At 55.1% G+C, this 11806-nt stretch overlaps 1 protein-coding gene across 1 annotated transcript; it reads right to left on the bottom strand.

Moving 5' to 3' along the window:
• Positions 1–2606: 2606 nt before the first annotated feature.
• CLEC19A (C-type lectin domain containing 19A) lies at positions 2607–11029 on the bottom strand. Its single transcript, XM_069030191.1, has 5 exons — positions 10799–11029; positions 5309–5474; positions 4721–4814; positions 3860–3992; positions 2607–3123 (listed from the first exon to the last, which is right to left on the bottom strand). Exons 1-5 carry the CDS (start codon positions 10890–10892, stop codon positions 3044–3046), a joined length of 567 nt encoding a protein of 188 aa, XP_068886292.1. The 5' UTR covers positions 10893–11029; the 3' UTR covers positions 2607–3043.
• Positions 11030–11806: the final 777 nt, after the last annotated feature.

The raw sequence follows: 11806 nt of genomic DNA, 5'->3' as shown, positions 1-11806 counted from the left end.
TACATCACACACTGTTCTCACTTACCCCAGCTTTCATGCATTACAAAAGAAGGTGTTCAACTCCTAAGAAAATCAGTGTCGCAAAAAGACGCCCAGGAATCAGTCACTTGCAAGTGATGTGCAGGAGAGGTGTCAGAGTCCTGCTGCTGCCAGGTTTCCCACTGCCGGCACCACAGAGAGAGTCAGAAGGGAGACATTCAAGATAACAAGGGAGTGAAGGGTTATGGGACAAGGAGAACAAAAAAATAAAGAAGTTCAACCTGGAGAGCTGGAGCTGCTCCAGGCCATGCAGAGTCTGGAACCGTCCATGCCGAGAGAAAGGGCGTGGCCCATCTTTCATCAAGCCAGATCCACTAGAAGTTCATTAGGAGGTGAAAACTCCTGTTGTTTTCTGAATTTTATTTGATTACTGTGAAACAGAAGACACTGGCAAGGACAGAGGGTTGATTTTTAAGTAAGGACCCTGGAGCCAAAGGAGAAAGACAGGGGGGATGGGAAACAAAGCCCCTATTAACTTTGGTCCTGACTTTCAGGTCATGCATGTTCAGTTCTTTTTACCTGGAAATGAAGATGTTAATTGGAGGTGACAGCTTTCATTGGGCTCCCCATTAGCAATATTTTTAACCACAGTAGGGCCCGGGTCTTCAAACGCTTTCCCAAGGGAAGGTTTTAACCTTTCTTTTGAAACATCTCGTACCACTTGCAGGGAAAAAAGACAGTTGTTTGGCTCGAGGCATACCAATCCCCAGCCGTGATGAACTCCCAGCTCCTCTGAACAGGAGACACGGGAGGAACAGGGAAAACAAACTGGGGAGAGGCAGCCAGGAGCCGCGCCGGGCACCGTGCGGCAGCATCCCGCAGCTCGATGGGTGGCTGCCCATCCACACCCGATGCCAGGGGGGACGGGCACGGCCAGCCCGGGGGCTCTGCGCTGGGCTGTCCCCGCTGCCTGTGCTGGGACTGAGCTCTGCCACGGAGACGGGACCACACCTCAGCACCGGCGCTCGGAGTGCATCACACACGTCCTGCACCACACCTGCGGCCTCAAACCCTCTTCTGCCACAGACCACATCAACTTTTTCCAGCTCGTTGGATCCAAGAGCTTTCCTTTTAAGCAGCTGGTTTCTTTACATACTGTTATCATCCACATATAATTCATTATTTTCAGGTGAAACAAAAGCCTCTAGAAAACACATCCAGTGCTGAAATCCAGAACTGAAAACTACACAAATGGCTAACTTTTCATATAAATATATGAATGGTGTGCATATAAATTTTAAAAATCCAATAAAAAATACAGTTTCATTTATATGTATTACCCATTTATATAAATATTTTATATATAAAAGTACATAATCAGGGATGACAGCACTTTCTTATTTTAGAGACTTCCTCCAGCACACACATTCCACTTACAACACCATTATTACCCCACCAAATTTTCTAGTTTCTCTCCAAGTGAAAACATACCTTAGCTGAAAGCTCCTCTGCCATCTGAGGAAGCAACTCCAAGCTCCAAGCAGAGCCTCAGCTGCTGACCTCAATTGCATCTAGTGTGACCACTCCGGAAAGTCTTCGTTTTGGAATGCTGTTTCTAAGATGGTGGTATCAAGGGGGGGCCAGACAGTTTTATGACAATGCTTTACTCATCTTTGCAGGCAGCAGCTGAGGTGGGGCAGGCCGTGGGGCTTGGCCGGAGCAGGGACAAAAGGGACTCACGGCTCCCAGGAGAGGGCAAGGGGCCCCTCTGCACAGGGCTCCTTGCAAAGCCACCTGGATGCTCCAGGGCTGTGAGGGATCAGAATTCACCCCGCGGCTCCCTGGGGAGCACTGGATTTACTGCGTCTGGCTGGGTCCAGCAGTGTCCTTGGAGCTGCATTCCCTGCAGGAGAAGCGCGTTTTTCCCTGGATGGCGCTGCCCTTCCCTTGGGCCCTGGCACCAGCACAGCCCCGCGTGCACCCAAACCCTGCAAATGAGCCCTCGTCCAAGGAGGAGTGTCCCCTCTCACTGAGCAGTTCAAACAAGGCACACAGCAGCTGCCACAACCACGCACTCCTCCCCAGAAATCATCTACCTGGAAGACAGAAGTACTTCTGCGGTGCCAGTGCAGCAGAGCACGTCAGCGAGGGCTTAGGGAAGAAACATCACCTCACTAGGAAACAGGGCTGCAGCAAACACTGCGAGCTCTCCCCACCCAGGACAGGGATGCGAGGGTGGGCTGGCCCCCAGCTGGTGCCTGACAGCCCCTCACCTGCCCTCCAGCTGACCCATCCTCTGGAAGCAGCCAGGGCCAGACCCTGCTCACCTGCCAGGATGCTGCCGAGCTGTGGGGCACTGACTGGCCCCCCACACCCTCCACGGTCGCTCTGTGTTTGCTGGGGGCCAGGCAAAGGGCAGGGTGACCACACAGGCTGCCCCACGGACCCCAAAAAACAGCCAGCGCCAATAAAATAAACTTTCCCAGGCAGCTGCTTCCCCTCAACACACCTCTGCAATACAGAGCAGGCTGGGGAAAAAACAACTTCTTCCACATGAAACCCCAGGTCCCCAGGGAGCCACTGCTACTCCAGTGCAAGAAAGAGAGCGGAGCCTCCACCTGCTGTTTGCCGTTTATTTTAGCAGAGAGGAAAATAACATAGACAAGAGGCATTTTGCATAACTTAACAGAAAACAACACTTTTCCTCCCTCTTTGCAGATCAACAGGCAAAAGCATTTCCTACACACGGCTATTTTTGGGTGCTAACAGTTTGGTGTATTGGTAAAATCATGGGCTTCCTCTAACATGCTGTGATAGTTGATCTGAAATCCAAAGCCAGACTCGGGCTTGGGGGCTCCTTTGCTGTTGAATGTAGCTCCTGTCAGTGCTGAGTGCCAGGTTCATCCCCACCACACTCCCAGGAGGGATTTTGCAGCCAGGGACTGGCTGGGGATCCAAGCAGCTCCAAGGCTCTCCCAACCCATGCCATGCCCTGACTGCTCTTCCCCGGCACAGCTGGAGAGGTGACCCAAAACGAAGGGGGGTGTGGGCAGCACCAGCAGCCTCAGTCCAGGGCCAGTGAGGGGATCTTGCAGACGAAGGGGAAGGCTCTGCCACAGGCGTTGTCGTTCCAGGAGCGCAGTGCTACCTCCCAAAAAAAACAAGGCATTAGCGGAAAAAAGGCAAAAGGAGGGAACCCTGCACTGCCCTTGGGACCAGGACCCCCCTGCCATTGTTTCTCTGGATGCGCTCCCATTTGTGCCACTCACAGTCATGCTTCCTTCCAGCATCCCCCTCCCCATCTGGGGGATGTGGGAGGGGAGGCCGGGCCCCAGCTTGGACTTGGTAGTGGAGGGGCAGCTGCAAACGCAGTCCTGTACCCCCAAAATTATCAGCAGGCTGCCCGTGGACAGGACATTCAGGTACAGCTGGAGGGTCTGGACACACCTGGCTGGTGAAAGGGGATTTTTGCACAGGCAAGGTCTTGTCCCACTTCAGGGAGATGCCCTGGCCCCAGCGTGGGAGAGAAAAGCTGGCAAACCAATGAGTGTTTCCACGGGTTTCCCGTGTGGGAGGGGAAATGGGAAAATCTGACCTTCGACTAAATTTGGTAATTCTTCAAGGCAGCTGATGCTCCTGTCCTGCTGCTACTATGGGAGAGGGAGATGGGCTGGGAGCAGAGGGAAAATGAGTATGTGTGCATGTATGTACATGGTGAAAGGGAAAATACACCTTTTCACTGTAAAGAAAAAAGAAAATAATACTAAAAAATTAAAATGCAAATCCTCTGCCTGCCAGCAACCTCTTCAGAAAAGCAGAAGCCACGGTGGATTGAATTTATTGACATGCAAATAACACTGAAGGTGCCCTGGGCGCTCACCGCTGCTGTGCCTGTACCAGATCTGCACGCAGTCCTCCTCCTCCGGGATGGAGTGGATCCCATCGTCGGGCTGGCTGCCATCCCAGTAGTGGTAGTCGTAGGAGGAGCCATCTGTCCACTCAAAGTGACCCTCCTGGCGTGAGACCAGTGGAGAAAGGCCGTCTGCAGAGGGTGGGAGGCTACTCCCATGTAGTCCCCACCCCATTCCCAGTGAAACACAGCCCAGGGACATGGGGAGAGACTGTCACCACTCAGCAAAGGCCAAACAGCTCCTTTGGGTTTTACAACTGGAAGCTTGCCAAGAACAGCCCCAGATTTTGCAGTGCTCTCACCAGGGGAAGCCCAGAAATTAAATCTATGTATTTTTTAACACCCCCACCCAGTTCTGTGTTCCTTGTCCTCTTCATTTTCCATTCCTTTTCCAGTATCTACAAAAAATTTCCTGACAAGAGACTGTTCTCCTGATGATCTCCATTTTTCTTTCTAACATATTAGACTATATATTTCCAACGTCAGCTTTCAAAAGTCACAGAGTATCACAAGAGGGCAATGGAACTTGGTGATTTTTGACACTGAAGACCTTTTCAGTTTATTTGCTCTTCTTAGACCAGCAGAACAATACTCTTTCTGTTAATCCAGTAATAAAATGTGGTATGAGTAATTACTGATTAATCTATTAATTCTAATAAGACTTCTCTTTTAAAAGCAGACTGGAATGGGTGAAATTACAACCTTCTCTCTGTGCTGCACCACAGACTCTGTGCCACCTCCTGATCAAAGAGGGTATAAGGGGCAAAGAAGAAAACACAGAGAGGTGAATTTTCCAAAGCCATTTCCCACGTGGCTACAGGGAGCTCCCACCTGCCGAAGGTCGTTGAGCCCCGTCCAGATGTCGGTGGGGATGCCGGGCACGCGGCTGTTCACCAGGTCGTACACAAAGACGTTTTCTTCCCAGCTGGCAAACAGAGCGATACGGGGCCATCAAGAGGATGTGTCAGCAAATGGTCAGGTGTGTCCCTAAGCGTTCCCCCTACCACAGGACCCGGGGCCAAATGGGTCCCCCTCTTAGTGCTGGCGATTACTTTCCTGGGTCTGTGCAAGAGGAGCGCAGTGTTGGTGAGAGCTGGGGGAGAGGGAATAGGGAAAAAGCCTGCGTAATCGTGTTGTATTTCTATCCCTTTTTCAAGAGTGAAAACACAGTTTGGGGAAACTTAGGGAGTATTATGCCAGTTTTCCTGCCAGTCCAGGAATAGGCACTTATTTTCTATGTCGCCTTTGTGTGACCAGTGCACCAGACTTGACTGGGCTGCTGCTGCAGAGGGATGTGTAGGCTGGAACATGAGCCTGCAGCTCACACAGAGGTTGTGCTGAGGGAATGGGACTTTGCCCCCAATTTCCTCCCTCCCCAGGCTGTGTCAGTGTGGGATGACATGTTTCTGCACACCTCACCTGTGGATGGAGGCCAGCTTGGCTGATCTGATGCCAATGGAGAACTCAGCACAGTAGAGGTCGGCTTCAGCCCAGGTTTTATTGACGGGGAAGTACCGGTAGCAGTGACCCTCGTACTCTGTCCAGAAGAGTGGGCAGGAGTAGGCGTGGACAGGCTCGGGCATGGCTGGGGGCAGAGCAGAGAACATCCAGCAGCTGGTGGTGAGACAGCTTGGCCGGGCAGCTGAGCAGGTGGCGGAGGCAGCAGTGCCCAGCCCTGCTCCCCCACCTCAGCCAGGCAAATAACCACCAAACACATGCAGGGCAAACCCAACTGATGCAGGAGATGTGCAAAAGTTTGCAAAAGTCAAAACACATTTAGAACAAGTTGTGGGTTCCTCAGTGCTAGCCTTTGTCTAAACCAGGAATGGCATTCCAAGCCAGTTTGACATCACTTTAGGTAGAGGATGCTTAAAATAAAGGCACCGACATTTGCTACTGGGAAAACCGAGATAAGGGTTCCTCTCACCTCTATCAGCACCACCAGAGCCGCCGTGCTGGGATGGGGGCTGACAGCCAGGGCTGCAGGGTCACGGCAGTGTTCTGCCCTCCTGCAAGGACAGCCTGCAGCTCCTCCCTCCAAGGAACCCCCCCATGCCCCGTGGCTGGGCTGGGATGCAGCCGTGCACGTAGGCACTGGATCCCGGCCCCAGGAACAGCCGGCCAGGCGCGCGTGCCGCCGGCAGCGGTGCCAGCCTATCTGCCTCCCGCCAACAGATAAGAGCCGGGGCCACGCCGCTGCTCCTCCTCCCCTGTCGCTTGTCAGCACAGTGGGGAAGTTGCCCCAAAAGAGGCCGTGGTGGGGGCAGCACGTCCTTCTGCAGCCTTTGCAGTTGCTGCTGTCACAACAGCGGCATTAACACGTTGCTCCAACCTCCTCCAGGTCCTGCTCCCCCACCTGTGGGGAGGATGCAGCACTGGGGAGCCTCAGATCTTGGGGCACATAGACTTAACTCTCTTAGCTGCTGGTTTGTGAATGTGGGGGAACTGCCAGCTCCCCCTAAGCCAGTTCCTACATCCCCACGGAGTCGTGGTCCGGGGTCAGGGCTGCTGTCGAAGCGAGTGGGGCAGTGGGCAGGGTGGGTGTGCAGGGGGTGCTGGCAGACGTCAGATGCCATCAGACTATCCAAGCAGGTAACAGGCTCAAGCCCAGAGAGGTCAGGGTGGTGCCTCCGGTACTGAGGGGCCGGGGGAATGGTTTTCCCCAAGGGTGGGGAGAGCAAAACCCTGCCAGCAGCAGCGAGGGATGTGGCTGTGGCAAGGGAAGCAACAGTGTGGAGAAAAAGAGAGGCAAGGTGAATCCAAAGCAGCTGTTGTGAGCATTCATAGAGCCAAATCCTTCCCTGTGCCAGTGCTGGCAGCTCTGGGTGGTAATTTCATCTTTCATCAGCTCTTTCCACATGGGGATCTCTGAGTGCTCTACAAACAGCCGCCAGCCGGCCCACAGGTCCCTGCTGTCACACCCCCCCAGGAGACAAACCACAAATGCAAAATCTTTTTTTCCTCCTGAGCAAGGCCACGTCAACTGCCAAGCCCTGTGGGGCTGTCACCCCATCAACCTGCCTTGGGACCCCCAGCCATCCCTCCAGAGGAGCTGAGACTGGGGGCAGCTCTGCACCCTACAGCAACAAACCCTTGAGGGGCTCAAGGGGCTCTCCCATCCTCATCAGCACTGATCATGGGCTATGGGGGAAAAAAGATAAGGCCTGCTGAGCTGGAAGAGCTTTTGGGGAGAGTGGGTAAGAAGCAGCCAGCTCTGTGGTGGTGCAGAGCTCAGCTCTCTGAGTCACACCTGGCCATACTTGCACTGGGAAAAACCTTAGAACAGCCCTAGGAAATGCAAATTATTTTACTGTAGCAATAGAGCTGGACCAGGAACTCCGAGAGCCGATGTGATTCCTGGGAGCGAAGCCCCCCTCCCCTCGTGATGCTGGCCAGGGTTCCCTGTCTCACCCAAAACCAAAGCAGAACAATGGAAGAGGGTCAAACCTACAGTATGAGGCTTCAGCTTTACAACCAGGTCACAGGTGAGGCATGTACCCCCATTAAGGACAGGGCTGGGACCTGGTCCTGGCTTGCAGAAACTCCAGGTTACTGTTCCTTCCGGCCAAGGACAGCCTAGAGGTCTGTGCCAGGCAGGCACCACCAGCTGCCCCAGCAACTGGGATTTTATTATAGTGCCTTGACAAAATCCTCACCTCTGTCAGCTTGGTGGCAAAATTCACAGGGCTTAACCCAGCAGCATCCCCAGCAAACGGAGCCTTCACTCCTGAGTGCTAATTGCAGTGGGTGTCCCAGTGTCCTGGCTCAAAGCCAGCCCATGGGCACCCCAATTGCCAGGGAAAATCACCCTCATGTTTGTTCAGAGCAGCTGAAACCAAGTCAGAAATTGAGACAGTCCTTCTTTGTTATTCCACACTGGTTCCCATTAGGTAGCATTAATTTGACGAGCTTCAGTGAACCAGAGGTGCCTGAAGGAATTTAAGGTTAAATATACCAAAAAGGAAAATATGGGAGGTCAGCTTTTAATTAGCATCTTTTCTGTTAGGTCAGGATCAGAGGCTTTGGCTGTCTCTTTGGAGGAGAACTACTGGTCCCAGTTCTTCAGGCAGGAACAACTAGGGGAGCTGCTTTATTTGGAAGATTTGTAGCAGAAAGATCATAAGAAATCTGATGTAGGATTGTGAGTACAGGGGCTTACTCATGGCTCTACAGGAAAGCCTCGCAACCCAAGCCAGCAGCTGTGTGTGGTATTTTCATCTAGAAGGGGACAGGGGAAGCATTTGGGGGCTTTTTAGACCCGATCCTCGCTTTTAAGCACACCAGCAAAACATCACCCTTGCAGCATCAGCTCCTCCACACTGGGCAGGAGCAGCACAGCCAGTGCCTGCAGGATGGCAGGTCAGTCCATCCATTTGTCTCCAAATTCCTGGTGAAAAATGATGGCAAGAATCCTTTCTCCCTTTGCTTATTTACAGTGCAGCAGTTTTAAGGGCAGGACCACGTTTTAATGCAGCACCAGCAAAATAGATGTCCAGACTTGGCTGAGGATAAGATTCAGATCAAGCAGCTGTTACTAACTCAGAAAAACTGGAAAACAAATATTTGGGATCACAAATAAAGTTTTGTGCTCTCTGCATTTGTGTCAGTGCCAAATTGGAGCTTTTTTATTTATTTACTGTAGAACCACCAGGAAAACCACTTATCAAAATCTTACAGAAGCTGGCACTGCTCTGCCAAAAAAGTTTCACTTCCCCAACTGGCCTATTTCCAACTAGAAATAATTAACTGAGAAAATCCTAGCCAGTTTCACAAGGGTTTCTTTTCATTTCAGGATGCTATTGGAAAAAATCCTACCACCAGCTGCATGACTCCCCATGGACTCAGCTGGTGAAGAGCAGGTTTACCCCTGAAAGCTTCATCCCAAGGAGCAATGCTGCCTCACTTCCAGGGATTTGCAGGTTTGAGATGCGAAATCTGGGGCTAGGACAAGGTTGGCAAGAGATGCCCAGGCAAGGAGGGCTCCTGAGGGGCTGCAGCTCTGTCAAAGAGTTTTGGACAGCAGACCAGCTCAGGTCAGCGCTGGCAGCAGATGCTCTTCCTGTTGCAGAGCATCAAAGAGCTCCATTTCATGAACAGCTGACAGCTTTCCTCAAACCTTAGAGGTGCTAGGAGACACCCCTCTTGGCACATCCATAAGCTAATGCTGCCATCTGACCTGAAAAGGCAAGTGAACCTCTTCAGCTCCTGGCAAGCAGCTGGGTTTGGAGAGTGTCCATCAACGCCCCACAGGCTCGTCTGAAATTAATGTCAACAGAGAAGAGCTGAGGAGATCCCAGTCATGTGGAAGTCTGGGTCCTTCCCAGGGCAGAGCCCCTCCACCAGGATCTGAGGGCTGTGGTGGTGAGAGTGAGGGATGGGCAGTGCTCCCGGCTGGCAGAGCTGGGGCTCAGCACCAGGACCCTGGTGCCCACCAACACCGAGCCACCTCTCACCAGCCCAGGCCACGGGGAGGGCCAGCAGCAGGGCTTTACCCAGGGTCGGCACTGCTGGAGCTCTGGGGAGTGAGAGGGGATGGGTGAGACAACAGGGCTGGGACAGGGGACCCCCAGAACCCACCCCCAGGATGACTTCAGCAGGAGCTGCCTGTGGCTAAGCTGGGGTGAGCCAGATGTCCATCCCACCACATCCTCTTTATTGAGCAAACCCACAGAATAAGCATTTAAACAGGGGGGTTGGTGGGCAGGAGCATGTGGCAGGGGCTAAGGCAGTGCTGTTGTGTGACTTTGGGGTGCCTCGACTCACCCACAGCTTTAGAAGCAAGTCCTCAAGCCCTGACATTATAGTCAGCATGGACAAACAATGCCACCTTCATGTTACTTGCAATATTTGTCTTTCATTAACAGATGAAAGAGTCTCACACTGAGCACCCGCCTTCGAAGGAAGTGATGGGGGGAGGACTCTGGTCTCCGTGTATCTGGGGGTTGTTTGGAGCTGCAGGGGATGGTATGTCCACTGATGGACATGAATCTCATAACTGGGCAATATTTTACACACCCAGAAGTGGTTTTAAGGCACATGTCACAAGTTTCCAAGTAAAATATTAAACATCAGTTGAAGCACATTGGGAGGGACATCCTCTCACACCGAGGGCTTCGCTTTTTCAAATTCTTTAATGAAACCAAGCTGGTTTTACCACTTCAAATCCTCTGCCAGGTATGTCTGGAGTTGTGAGGCTACAGCCAATACTGGCAGCAGCGCTCCTGCAGCTGGCACTGACAGATAGGAGTTATCTTGCAGAGCTTTTCCCTCCTTAATTAGTTTTGGCAAAGCTCCCACAGATTAGGCGTCTGGCAGGAAAGCCAGGCTTGTATCGATCCCTTTTCTCACGATCTCACTGCACAGCACTTAAGGACTCCCTTTCCACTCACAGTCCCAATAAACCTAACAGGGTTCAAACAAACTTGGAGCAGCAACTCTCACTTGCACCAACGCCGTGTGGAAAAGTTTGGAAGAAACCTAAGTGACATACAGCAGCAGCTCGGAGCAAAGAAGGGGAATAAGGGAGAATCCCGTATTTGTTGCACACGCAGTTAAGTGTGAATAAACGAGGAGCTCTGACGGCCCTCGGCCTGTCCGGCGGGGCCGCACGGCCACAGCCCCGCACCCTTCATGTGCGTGCCTGGCGCAGCGGCTCCGAGCCACAGAGCTGACCCGGCACACCGAAACAAAGCCAGCCCGGAGACCTTTGGCATCCCGAGGAGAAGGACCGCAGTTGCCCTTGGCACGTCCCCATGGTGAAGAAGAAAGCTGATTTCAAAGAAAGTCAGGGATTTCTGGAGCGGCCGCAGAAGGGGGAAGCCAGCTGCCGGCCCTGCGGAAGGCACACACGCTCCTTCCCTACGGCCGCCGTGGCCGACTAAATCCCCGCGGCCACCGCCGAGCACCCACCTTGGCTGATCTTGATGTTGGTCTGGGGGAAGGCCTGGGCGGCCAGCAGGGCGGCGGCCAGCAGCCCGCACACGGCCCGCTGCCCGCTGCCCATGGCCGGAGCGCCGGGCACCGCCGCCGCCTGCGCTCCCGGCTCCGCCGCGGGGCCCGTCGGGCGCGGGGGTCGCGCCGGGCTCGGGGGTCCCGTCGGGCGTGCGGGGTCCGGGGAGGTCCGGCCGGCGCTGGGGTCGCGCTCGGGCCGGGCCCCGCGGGTTCTGGGGCGGCGGCCGGGCGGGGCGGATATAGGGGCAGCGCTGCCCCCTCCCCCGAGCGGCGGCTCCTCCGCAGCCAGCCCGCCCCCGGCCCCGCTCAGCGCATCCCCGAGGGGGCCCGCACCCGGGGCGCTGCCCCCAGCCCGCCCCCGGCCCCGCTCAGCGCATCCCCGAGGGGGCCCGCACCCGGGGCGCTGCCCCCAGCCCGCCCCCGGCCCCGCTCAGCGCATCCCCGAGGGGGCCCGCACCCGGGGCGCTGCCCCCAGCCCGCCCCCGGCCCCGCTCAGCGCATCCCAGACGGGGCCGGGGCTCCGTGCGCTGCCCGCAGCCTCCCACAGAGCTGCTGTCACCCCCCGGGCCGCAGGCCAGTACGGACATCACCCCTCCTCGCCCCGCCAAGTGCATCCCGAGGCGGGGTCTGTCCCCATCCCGCAGCGCCCCTCGGGTGCGGGCGGAGGAGGCCGGGGCAGCCCCTCAGCCCGGGGGTGACAGACGGGACGGGACCCCCGCTGCGGGCAGGGCCGGCAGGGCCCGGGCAGGGGGCGGCGGAGGGCGAGGGCCGCGCTGGCACCGGGGAGCGGCGGCCGCGGCAGGGAGGGCACCTGGGGAGGGAGGCAGGGGAGAGGCTCCGGGGCTGCAGGGCACTGGGGGCACTGGGGGCAGTGGGGGCAGTGGGGTTTGACACGTCCGAGCCCCTTGAATGGTGGTAGTTTTTGGTTTGGTTTGGTTTCGGGGGTTGGGGTTTGTTGGGTTTTCC

Source organism: Aphelocoma coerulescens, chromosome 14 (assembly GCF_041296385.1).
Source record: "Aphelocoma coerulescens isolate FSJ_1873_10779 chromosome 14, UR_Acoe_1.0, whole genome shotgun sequence".
In the NCBI taxonomy this organism is placed as follows: Eukaryota; Metazoa; Chordata; class Aves; order Passeriformes; family Corvidae; genus Aphelocoma; species Aphelocoma coerulescens.
This window is presented reverse-complemented; position numbering and strand designations above follow the sequence as displayed.